This window comes from Anolis sagrei, chromosome 2, assembly GCF_037176765.1.
Source record: "Anolis sagrei isolate rAnoSag1 chromosome 2, rAnoSag1.mat, whole genome shotgun sequence".
NCBI lineage: Eukaryota > Metazoa > Chordata > Lepidosauria > Squamata > Dactyloidae > Anolis > Anolis sagrei.
The window spans coordinates 272,526,647-272,539,789 of record NC_090022.1 but is presented as its reverse complement, the minus strand read 5'-3'; the positions used below and the strand labels follow the sequence as shown (position 1 = coordinate 272,539,789).

The 13,143-nt window shown below is 40.6% G+C and overlaps 1 protein-coding gene across 2 annotated transcripts in view; it reads right to left on the bottom strand.

Annotated features, from left to right (window-relative positions):
• PLPP1 (phospholipid phosphatase 1) overlaps nucleotides 1–8,863 on the bottom strand; it is a 90,172-nt gene extending 81,309 nt beyond the window's left edge. For both annotated transcript variants that reach the window (XM_060761494.2, XM_060761495.2), the window contains exon 1: nucleotides 8,680–8,863. In XM_060761494.2, coding sequence (XP_060617477.1) covers nucleotides 8,680–8,737 — 58 coding nt within the window. In that variant the 5' untranslated portion in view covers nucleotides 8,738–8,863. The remainder of the gene's footprint in view (nucleotides 1–8,679) is intronic.
• Nucleotides 8,864–13,143: the final 4,280 nt, after the last annotated feature.

Below are 13,143 nucleotides of genomic sequence, written 5' to 3'. Positions count from 1 at the left end.
GGTCGGCCCCTCTTCCTTTTACCTTCTACTTTCCCCAGCATAATTGTCTTCTCTAGACTTTGCTGTCTCCTCATGATGTGGCCAAAGTACTTCAACTTTGTCTCTAGTATCCTTCCCTCCAGTGAGCAGTCGGGCTTTATTTCTTGGAGGATGGACTGGTTGGACTCTCAGAACTTTCCTCCAACACCACAGCTCAAAAGCATCTATCTTCCTTCGCTCAGCCTTCCCTAAGGTCCAACTCTCACATCCGTAGGTTACTACAGGGAATACCATGGCTTTGACTAGGCGGATCTTTATTGCCAGTGTGATGTCTCTACTCTTTACTATTTTATCGAGACTGGACATTGCTCTCCTCCCAAGAAGTAAGCGTCTTCTGATTTCCTGGCCACAGTCTGCATCTGCAATAATCTTTGCACCTAGAAATACAAAGTCTGTCACGGTCTCCACATTTTCTCCCTCTATTTCCCAGTTGTCAGTCATTCTTGTTGCCATAATCTTGGGTTTTTTGATGTTTAGCTGCAACCCGGCTTTTGCGCTTTCTTCTTTCACCTTCAGTCTAAAACTTTAAAATACCCAACACAAGTTCAGAACCTTGGGTAGCTCCTTTTAGATTCAGACTATGGTAGATTTCCCATGCAATTATTGTGAAAGTCACTAATCACCACTGCATTCCACTCTTGTGGAAATCTAAGCTCTTCCACACAACTTGTCCTCCATCCCACTAAACCAGATTGCTGTCTTTCGGATAAAACAATAGGGATTCAATCTGTGCTGGATGGAATTATACTCCCCCTAAAGATGCAGTTTTGTAATCTGGTAATCGTTCGTAATTGGTGTAGCTATTTGGGTATACTTCTGAACCTGTCACATCAAGTCCCAACTTTGGGGGGGGGGGGGGGGGGCAATGATAAAATCTTGATAATGATAACTGAAGTGTAGCTTGAATCCTAATCTCATTGCCAGTGTTGAAGTAAGGATCAAATGCTAGTCCATTTGCAACACAGTTTCTATATTCCCTTATTGAAGAGACTTGTTCATATCAGAAGAGGCCATCAGGCATCATTACACGCATCTGGGTGTGAAATATAATTCAGTAATAAAATTTCAGTCATGCTGTTTCAGTCAAACAGAAAGTAGACATGCAACCTTGAAGTGTAGTGGAACTTAAATTACTCACAGCTTTGGAAGCAAATCTCATAATTAAAGCCGAATGCAAAGTCAACATCAGAACAGTTTCATCAACTGCGTAAGGAAATATATCATTGACAGGAACTTGGGAAAATATTTCCTTATTGTTTTATTACATCCTGGGCAAACTGTTTCCACTGGATTGCATTATAGCCCTAATAGTTAGATGAAGATCTAAGTGCCCCCCCCCCACCAAAAAAATGCACAATTTGCATTCTTCAAAATTGTGTGTTCACAGAGATCCAGCATCAAACAGGGAGAGCATAACACTGTGCCCACACAGTTTCCTGTCCTCTCATGACCCTAACATTTGCTAGGTCCCAGGTAGGGCAGCTACTGTTGCTTACTGATAGGGAGGGAGGAAAAGGCAAGTCAAATGATGACTCCTAGCTGGAAAAGCATTCTATTCCATATTTTAAGTGTGGTTAGCCTACCAATCAGGATAGCTTGCGCATAAGAAAGAAAAATAGTTGACAAGCGAGTAAATATTGTGCTAGCATCAAGAAGCACAGAACTATTTGATCAATACTATTCAGGGTTGCTATATTACATGAAAGATGGTGTTCCTCTCCATCCAATGTACAGAAGCCAACTGGAATAGCAACTGGTACTTACTACAACACCTGAAATTGATAGTGATCTCCAGCACCCCAGACACACTAGACTGGTTTATAGGGCCCATGGTATAATGGCTGGTCTTTTATTACTGATATGTACAAAGGCAAGTCCAATGTCTTTTTGGTGACCACTGAATTTGATATTTTCTTCTTATTCCTTATTCCTTATTCAAAAATGACCAGAAATGATCACTGCCTAGCTCCTGCAGCTTCCTCCTCTCCCTGCCATTCCTTCCCTACTGGCAAGCTGAGCTGCAAGACACGCATTTGAGTGTACCCAGATACAGAATTATTATATCATCTCCAGAGGACCCTCACAGACCTCAGGAGATGCTGCAATTATTCTATGTCTGGCTGTGGGATATTGCTAGATGCTTTTCTAATTCTCTCCCCCACCCCCACTCCCGGCAGATCCATTTCAAGCAGTCACTGAATTGCTGAGGGTGTAAGGACTAAACATACTCTATATCACAAGATTTCAGCCTCTCTGCAGCACAGGCGGCTCTGGTCACAATACAGGGGAAAGTTTGTAGAAACAGCAAGGACACCACTGCCACTGATTCCAAATCTAGCATTTGCTGCCTGAGGCAGTTGTCTCACTGTACCTGGGTGACCTCTAGGTCTACATAGCACTATCATTGACCTACTAACACAGGAAACTAAACTGTAGTAGCAGCAGCGCTCAGTTATTATTCACCTCCACTAAAAGGACAGAGCTATGCGCCCTGCATACTCTTGGAATCATAAACTAGGCTACAGCCCTCGGGTAACAGTGAGCTGTCAAAAGGAAAAAAGATTAAATCAGTCTCAGAGTGAGGTGGGAAATCAAACTTGCCCTAGGTCCAGTTCCCAGGTAATCAGATAGTACTCTGTCCTGCACTTCATCCACTTCCTCGCCCTATGATCTGCTATTTGCACTATCCCATGCCCAGCCCTTTTATAGTTGCCCCCATCCATTTAGTAACCCTGGTCATTAGTTTTGTTAAACCTCTACTGATGGAGCTATAATGAAATGAGTTTTAAATATTTTTTTATCTTTAATGTGTTTTAGCAGAATTTTTTGTACTTACGTTTTATTTTGTCTATTAAGTTTAATTTATTTATTTATTTATCATGTCAGGGGCAACCAGATGATTATTAAGTTTAATTAGGTTGCCTTATGTTGTCATATGTGTTTATTTTGATGTGATTGTCTGTATTGTTTTTTTCTGGCAATTGAATGCCTGACTTACATGTTGGAAACCACCCTGTGTCCCTCTGGGGAGATAGGGTGGTATACAAATAAAGATTATTATTATCAGACAAAAAAACTGTGGCCCAATCACATCTCTACTTGTAGCAATTTTTACCCTTTCCTCTCCAATAACAAGTACATATTCTATTTTCTCTTCAAGCTCAATTTTGTCAAAACTTTTTTTCAGTCTTTAAATACCATTTCAACTTTATCTTAATATATACACAGCTTTACATGTCTAACTCACTACAGCTTTCCATTTCCGTAATATATCCACTATCACCATCTATAACTAACTGTGATCACATTATTATTGGAAGGGAGTCAACTAATAAGCAATAACAATCATCACATAGAGAGTAGGAACTTTGTTATTGTTATAATAATTGAGTTGTGGCATCTTAATTGTAGTACAGAGCATGTAGTTATGTTATTCTGGTAGTTTTAAATATCTTGTCTGTGTGCTTTATTTTATCTTTTGCTTGAATAAAAATATTGTTTAAAAATCTATGTCTACCACCTTCCCTTTTTGTGCCATCTGGCTACAACACTAATTCAAAACTGAGTAAGCACTCTAAGGAATATTTCAATTGACAGCAGAAATGTTGTTTCTTCATGTCCTTACTTCTGAAAAATGGAACCTGTGTGGAGATTTACTAAATTGCAACTCATTAAAAGGTTCAGTCACATCACCTGTACACTAATCAGAATCAAGTCATTTCAGCATGCTACATGAAATATTAGCATATGAATACCAATATGTTTACAACTACCAGAAATTTTCCTTTGAATAGCCACCATTAAGTAAAGTACTGATTATACTCTCCACATTTAATCTCTCACTGGTTTTATTTAATATAATCCTTCCCAAACCTCTTGCACTGTGGGGAGTTTTCCCTTATGTCCCAGTCTTTAGGGTCTTTAGGGTGTTTCAAGAAACACACAACAAAGAAGTTTACTACCCACCATCATTCACGTTATTTACTCTTCAAGGCAATGAACAAAACATATCTGGAGAGAACCACACTTTGGTCCACTCCCCAGTCAATTATCAACGCCACTATTTATAACAATTATTTTCATAAGCACTTCTGTTAAAATGATTAGACTGGGAGATTTGCCTTTAAGTCATCAAGACACATTAGCTAAGATACGTGAGGCCAGTTCTAAAAATTACTCTGTCTTGCAATTAGGAAATGTATTGACATAGCACATTAGATTATTCAAGATCACACCCATGATTTGATTGTAATCGTTACAAAACCCTGAAAGATAAGTCAGTATAAACATTTCGACATTGCAGATGGGGTCAAAGGCTGACTAGACTAAGGCCACTTATTCAAAGGCTAAATAGGCTAAGACTATCAATTCACAGCTCAGTCTTCATTCCCACCACTTCAATTTTAAACAGAGCCCTAGAATCTATATTGTTGTATAAGAGAAACACACAAAAATGACATTAGATAATAATTTATTTGTATTCCACCCCATTTCCCCAGAGAGAATCTGGGCGGATTGCAAACATAAAAGGCAGACATTCAATGCCTGAATATAATAATATATCCATAACAACAAAAATTGACAACTCAACATATAAAAACAAATTATGGCTTAACAACTAAAATTTTATGAAAAACGCAACCTGTTATATCAGACATCTCTTTTACACAGGTTTTTTTTTTCAATTGTTCAAAATGTAAACCAATTTTAGTGGATTTTTTTATATTGAGATTGGCTTGTTGCCCCGCAATTTTCTACTTGCCAGAATTGGAAAGAATGCCAAAATGAAAAGGTAACACAACTCCAAGTTTTATATTATTTTTGAATAATGGAAGATTATCTCATACGTCTTTCCCTTTTTCTTTCAAACCCAAGCACTAACATTTACATGGCAAGAAATTATTTAATTGTTTTAATTAGCTACCTTACTTCAGTGCCAGTTACCAATTACCTATGGATATTGATAACCAATTATATTTCTAGCAATTAATTTGCGGGGAGCTGAGCACTGGTAAAAATATAACACTTAATAAACCCCTGAAACAGCGCTACCAAAGGATGCTGGGTCACCATCTGTAAGCTGCCATTTAAAAAAACTTTTGACATACATTTAGCAACACATAAAGAAACCCATTAGCCCAATATTATATCTATTCTATGAGATTAGTCCATCCCAAAGTCAAGGATGCTTTGTTATATAAGACTTTCCAAATCCCTATAAATATACACATAGCTATTATCATTATCTGGCAGTGGGGACTCATATAATCCAGGTTAAAGCAGAAAACCTGGGATCAGTTCCTAGGATATAGCGCCTGTCTGGAGGGGCCATTAGACTGCTGAAATATACACACCTTCCTTCAGGTAGCAATTATTGGGGTTTAAAATGGATGATTCCACATATCACCAGTGTTCTTCAGATAACGGCTAGAATAAATTCCATGCACTAAGACCAAAACAGAAGATTTAGAGTGAATGCAGCACATGCTGCATATTTCCATATTTTTTCATACAAGCGATGAAAATGGCAACATTCTAACTTACCATGGCTCAATGCTATGGCTTCCTGGGATTTGTAGCACTTTCTGGTGGAGAAGGCTAAAGTCCTTGTAAAACTGCAACTCCCAAGATTAGATGACACTGAGCCATGGCAGTTAAACTGGGGTCTGTATTCATTCTACAGTGTAGTTCAGGCATGGGCAAACTTTGGCCCTCCAGATGTTTTGGATTCCGACTCACACAATTCCTAACAGCCTATTAGCTGTTAGGAATTGTGAGAGTTGGAGTCCAAAACACCTGGATCGCCAAAGTTTGCCCATGACTTATATAGATGCACCATTCCTTCTTGGTGCCTCAAAATAGAACAAAGACCAGCTACATAAAGAATTAGTAAAGACATGTAGAATAAGAGTGAATTGTATATTGGTAAACAATAGGGTGGTTTAGCCTACCTTATTCCTAAAACACAAGCGCAATGCAAGAGAAAAAAAAATGAAATCACCTTTCCATCAGGTCTCAACTTCACAACACTTCAGCCACCTTGCTCTCATTTCTCTCACTCTAGTCACTGATGCAAATTCTTACAACTCCAAATTATCTTCCTTTAGAGCAGCCTGTTAGAAATCATGGGAGAGGAAGTCCAACACACCTGGAGGGTCCAAGTTTGCCCATGGCTGCTTTAGAACCAGTGATTCCCAAACTGTTCCAAGTGTTTTGGACTTCAACTCCCAGAAGCCTCAGTTGCCTTGGCCAATGATTTGAGACTCTGTGAGCTGAAGTCCAAAACATCTGGAAGGAACATGAAAGGCACTGCAGACTAACTGAACCAAAGAAGTCAGCCATAGCAGAGCTATTGATGAAACAACCTGAATATAGCATATTATTTGAGAACACAGAAATGCTGGACTATTCCAACAATCACCATGTCAGACTACACAGAAAAGCCACTGAACCCCACAAGCATGTGGACAATTTCAAAAGAAAGGAGGAAACCATGAAAATAAACAAAATCTGGCTACCAGTATTTTTTAAAAAACTCTAAAATCAGGACAGTAAATAAAGAACAACACATCACAAAGAGTTGGAAGCGACTGAACAAATAAACAACAAAAACACATTATAAACAGGGGAATCCCAGACATGAACCAATCAGGGCCAGCTAACAACTCCCAACAAAATATTCCACCAGACAGGAAGCAGCCAGGTTTTGAAGCTTCAAGGCCATTCAATGCTAATCAGAGTGACCAATTGCAATATTCACACCTGCCTCAAAAAGACAGGAGTTCTTTCTCCCACCCTGGACATTCCACAGATAAATAAACCCCACTTGCCTATCCAACAGACCTCACAACTTCTGAGGATGCCTGACATAGATATGGGTGAAACGTCAGGAAAGAATGCTTCTGGAACATGGACACACGGCCCGGAAAATTCACAGCAACTCAACTCCGAATTATCTTCCTTTAGAGCAGGCATGGGCGAACTTGGCCTTCCAGGTGTTTTGGACTTCAACTCCCACAATTCCTAAGTCCAAAACACCTGGAGGGCCCAAGTTTGCCCTTGCCTGCTTTAGATCCAGCGATTCCCAAATTCGAGCCTTCCAAGTGTCTTGGACTTCAACTCCCAGAAGCCTCAGCTGCCTTGGCCAATGATCAGGGATTCAGGGAACTGAAGTCCAAAACAAATGGAAGACCAGTTGTGTCATATTTCATAATACTATTAATAAAATATAAGTATTTTTGTTATATTACATGTGATATTACTAATAATATTACAGTATAGTGGTATAGTACAATATAGTAATACATAATACTAATATTGTGCTGTGCTAACAATATAATATATTGTATACACATATAATATTGATAATATTATAATGTAATACAATATAATACTAATAATACAAAATAACAATTATATATTTCGAATTACATGTAATATTACTAATAATATTACAGTATACTGGTGTAGTACAATATAGTAATATATAATACCAATATTGTGCTGTGCTAATAATATATTGTATACACATATAATACTGATAATAATAATGTAATACAATATAATAATACAATATAATAGTAATATATTTCATATTACATGTAATATTACTAATAATATTACAGTATACTGGTGTAGTACAATATGGGAATATATGTTTGTAATATTGTGCTATGCTAATATATTGTATTATCGAAGGATTTCATGGCCGGAATCACTGGGTTGTTGTAGGTTTTTTGGGGGCTATATGGCCATGTTCTAGAGGCATTATCTCCTAACATTTCGCCTGCATCTATGGCAAGCATCCTCAGTGGCAGTGACCTCACTATTTCTGAGGATGCTTGCCATAGATGCAGGCGAAACGTCAGGAGAAAATGCCTCTAGAACAATATGGGAATGTATGTTAGTAATATTGTGCTATGCTAATATATTGTATTATCGAAAGCTTTCATGGCCGGAATCACTGGGTTGTTGTAGGTTTTTTTGGGCTATATAGCCGTGTTCTAGAGGCATTTTTTCCTGATGTTTCGCCTGCATCTATGGCAAGCATCCTCAGTGGTAGAAAATGGAGAAAATGCCTCTAGAACAAGGCCATATAGCCCGAAAAAACCTACAACAACCCAATAATATATTGTATTTACATATACCTTGTAAGCCGCTCTGAGTCCTCTTTGGGATGAGAAGGGCGGCATATAAATGTAAATAAATATATAAATAAATAAAATATTTCTTACTTGAGTCTAGATATAGAACTAAATAAAATAAGCAATGATTGGACAAAAAGAAACACAGTGACCAAGTACCTCCAAGTCCTTTCCACTTAAGGATGGATGAATGGATAGACAGAAAGAGGCAGAGAGAGAGTGAAATGTACGGAAAGCAGGATGGGACAAGATGATGGAGTGTTGTTGCAACGCCTTGGTGATCAAAGCAGGTGAGGCTGTCAGCATGCAAAGGAAGGCAAGCTGCCCCACATATACACACACACACAAACCGCATTGGTTCATATCAACACTCAGGTAGATTATGTGGGCGCAGATAATACATACTGACAGGCATACGAAGCAAGCGAATTGGCCACAGCCAAGGGGAAAGGGAAGCGCCCAGCCAAGCAGCACCGCGGCTGAGGAAAGAACATACCCAGGATCACGCAGATAACATCCAGCGCCACATAAGGCAGCCGCGTCTTGTCGAACATGGTCGCGGAGGAAGAGGCCCAGCCGCATCCAGCCACAGGGCCGGCTGAGGGGAAGCGAAAAAGGTAGAGAGCAGCACTACCTCACGCTCCGAACGCCTCTCCTAATGTGGCTCGCGCGCCGGGCGGGCTGGGCTTTTAAACCAAAGGGGCGGGGCTTGGGGAAAAGAACGCTGGCAAGGCCCCGCCTACTTTCCGGGCGCGCGCTATACAGCTCCGGCTCTTGCTTGGCCACGCCCACAGAGCGCGAGCAAAGGTTGGCTCCGCCCTCTTTCTCTCCCCGCTCATTTCATACTGACTAGGCGGGGTTTGACACTTAAGGGGCGGAGTTCCCTTAAGGCCACGCCCACAGCGTTCAGTTAGGCTCCGCCTTCTTTTTTTCCACTCTCTCTCTCTCTCTCTCCCCCTCCTCCATTGGTTGTGTCTTAGCGGCACAACCAATCAGATCACTCCATTCCTTACTAAGAAGGAATGGGCGGGGGGACTGACAAAGGCACGCGCTCCAATTGCGGCCTGCTTAGCCACGCCCACAAAACACAACTGCCTCCTCACCCTCCTCACATTCCTTGTCTTTCTCGCAGAACCAATCACAGCGCCCCATTCCTTAGTCCCCGCCTCCGCGGCTTCAGTCTGGCCACGCCCATTCCCTTGGGGGACTCATCATCGTCATCAGTCGCTATGATTCATTGCTTCCCTTGGCCTCTCATACTGGAGGAGTGACTGTACCGCGCATGCGCACCGTTGTCTCCTTTGTGTCAGCTGTAGTGGAGAAGTTGTGATGGTTGGGGCCAGCCTTGTCCCTCCATGTTTGTGTTAATAGCATCTTTGCTTTGCTTGATCTGCTTTATGTATTCATTCTCCAACCCTTGGAGATTAATTAATATGGAATAATTCAAAATGGAAGAATTTTATTTTGAAAATCTATTTGAATTCAGGACACAAGGGAGGTTTGGTGGCAACAAGATGGAGCCTATACTGCTAGATCGGGCCAACTTGGGCCCTCCAGGTGTTTTGGACTCCCACAATTCCTAACAGCCTCAGGCCCTTTCCTTGCATAGCGCAATGGGTTAAAACCTTGTGCTGCTGAACTGCTGACCTGAAGTTTGGCAGTTCAAATCTGCAGGTCGGGGTGAGCTCCCACTGTTAGCCCTAGCTCCTATCAACCAATAATAATGATCATAATAAACCTTTATTTGTATACTGCTCCATCTCCCCGAGGGGACTTAGGGCGGTTTCCAGCATGGTAAAGCATTGCAATTACCAACATAAAAATATAAAAAGTCATCATAATAAAGTATAAACATAGTACTATATAACAATCAACTTGTCTGCAGAACACATCATGCGATGTGCGGGGCTTGATGAATGCAAGGCTGGGGTGAAAATTGCTGGAAGAAACATTAACAACCTTAGATATGCAGATGACACCACTTTGATGGCCGAAAGCGAGGAGGAGCTGAGGAGCCTTCTAATCAAGGTGAAAGAAGACAGCGCAAAAGCTGAGTTGCAGTTAAATATAAAAAACTAAGATTATGGCAACAAGAATGATTGACAACTGGGAAATAGAGGGAGAAAACGTGGAGGCAGTGACAAACTTTGTATTTATAGGTGGAAAGATTGCTGCAGACGCAGACTGAAGCCAGGAAATCAGGAGACGCTTACTTCTTGGGAGGAGAGCAATGTCCAGTCTCGATAAAATACTGAAGAGTGGAGACATCACACTGGCAACGAAGATCCGCATAGTTAAAGCAATGGTATTCCCTGTAGTCACCTACCGATGTGAGAGCTGGATCATAGGGAAGGCTGAGCGAAGGAAGAGAGATGCTTTTGAACTGTGGTGCTGGAGGAAAGTTCTGAGAGTGCCTTGGACCGCAAGAAGATCCAACCAGTCCATCCTCCAGGAAATAAAGCCCGACTGCTCATTGGAAGCAAGGATAATAGAGGCAAAGATGAAGTACTTTGGCCACATCAGGAGAAGATAGGAAAGCTTAGAGAAGACAATTATGCTGGGGAAAATGGAAGGAAAAAGGAAGAGGGGCCAACCAAGGGCAAGATGGATGGATGGCATCCTTGAAGTGACTGGCTTGATCTTGAAAGAGCTGGAAGTGGTGATGGCCGACAGGGAGCTCTGGCGTGGGCTGGTCCATGAGGTCACGAAGAGTTGGAAACGACTGAACGAATGAACAACAACAACAAATATAACAATCGTACATATTTAAAATTTAAAAGACAGTTTCAGTACTAATTACATCAGGAAGCTCAGCTTCCAATGGCCAAGATTCCAAAGGGCCTCAACAAATATGAGAGGCCGGTGCTAGTACCACGAAGTGGACTAGGGCCCAGGGAGTGGGTAAAGGACAAGCATGGCTTACCTAATGGCCAGAGTGGTACCTGCAGCTCTTTCCAGGGCCTGCTGAATAGCTATAATAGGGATAGACCAGGGCTAGTAGCAAAGGGCTGGGGAAGTGTGTAGAGTACAAAGTGGGGACCTAACTAATAGCCAGGGTAGGGCCTAGGGTTAATAATTTCGAAAAGCCTGCTGGAATCACCAGGTTTTCAGGTCCTTGCGGAAGGAGGCAAGTGACGGGGCTTGTCTTATCTCTCTACCAGTTTGAAAACCAGTTTATCTCTCTACCAGTTTATAAACAACGCAGGCTCTTTGGCTTGGAAATGGAGAAGAGCTCCTCCCCCAGAGCTGGAGACGAGTGTCTTCTCCAGAGCCGGAAATGAAAGGAGAAGCCTTTGCCTTTGTGTATTTGTGTCTCATTGTATTTCATTGTAACAAGGCATTGAATGTTTGCCTGTGTCTGTTTATTTGCTGTAATCTGCTCTGAAAGAAGAGCGGAATATAAATAAAGTATTATTATTATTATTATTATTATTATTATTATTATTATTACTCTGGGAACAATGTAACGGGAGCCAATAACCACCCACCCAGAGGTAGGTTTACTTGCTCTTTCTCCAATATGACATAAGCCTGCCTATGCCAATAATGCTCTTCTACACTCTAAATTTGGACAAACAAGGCATTGTGTGCCCGAGATGATAATTAAGACACAAATATAACACCAGGCACGGCAATATCTAAAAGCTAATTTCAGAACATTTCAACATTCCTGGAGGTACAGTATAGTATTTACAGGTTGCAGTCTATGAACAAGAAAATTACAAGACAAGACTGGAAAGAAAAAATGCTGAATTAAATTATATTCGGAAATCCCAATCCCATAGCTGAGGTATGATCCTATTACAATATTTCCCACTCCCACAGATGTATAAATAGGCTTTTTAACCTATCGCTCTGAAATGCATCTAAGTTTAATTTGATATATACAGAAGCTCAAGTTAAAATAAAAACCAGTTAATTTTAAAGATGCGACATTCCTTTTCACCCTCCCTTCCAGCTTTTTACAACGAGATTAACATGGGTACTTCTTTGGAAACCAGTTCACCAAGCGATCAAGTCTTGCAAGTCCGGACCCGTGGCTTCCTTGCATGCATCAGTAATACGGTCCTTTTCTTTTTCTACTTAAAAGCATCGTTGTCCGTTCTCATGAGTCACGTTTTCTCATGAAATCTTCAAAGTACAACAGTTTTCAGCGTAGCCATCTTGGCTTTTATGGAGGCTTCGGGCTTGATTTGCTCTTGGATTTGGATTTGTCTTTGGACTTTGGATGTGTTGGAACTCTCTTACAACACATTGCAAGTTATGAATGGTACTTACAATTAGTTAAGTATATCTTAGCCAAACAGTTATTACGGCATGAATACTTGAAGCCTAGAATCCCACTTGTCACATGCACTAAGTGTGATTTTAAACAAACAAACAAATACACTTCTGTAACCATATATATGTGTGTGTTTTGCTGTCCAAGGAAGTTCCAAACTCAACAAGCTGTCAAACCTTTTTTGAGCCAACTCCATTGTGTAAAATAGATTATGCAGGTTTTGCTTCTATGGGCAAAAAATGTTTAAAATCACACAGGAGAAAAACTAAATTAGGGATGATGTTAAGACTCACACGCTTATATTCTGAGATGTTGTCACTTAGATGGCATTGTGGGATTTCAATGCAAGCAGAGGCCATTCCCTTTATGGGCCCTGTGAGGACTAGGGACAAAGAAGCAATAAAAGACAGTTAATAAAATTTCAATTCCTATTAGCAACAGAAAAGTAACTTGTCATGAGATCCAGATGTCCCCATCCTGCTCGTTTCATAGGCAGACAACATTGACTTTCTCAAGGAGTTTTTGTACTTTTACATCCAAAAAAATCTCTGGGTGCTGTAGAAGGAAAACTTGTCAAACTTACCAAATTACTTTTCTGAAACAAATGTCTATTGAAGGGAGGGGGATTTTCAGAGGGAGAAATAAAAAAGAATAGCACATTACTAACCCTGCTTTGTA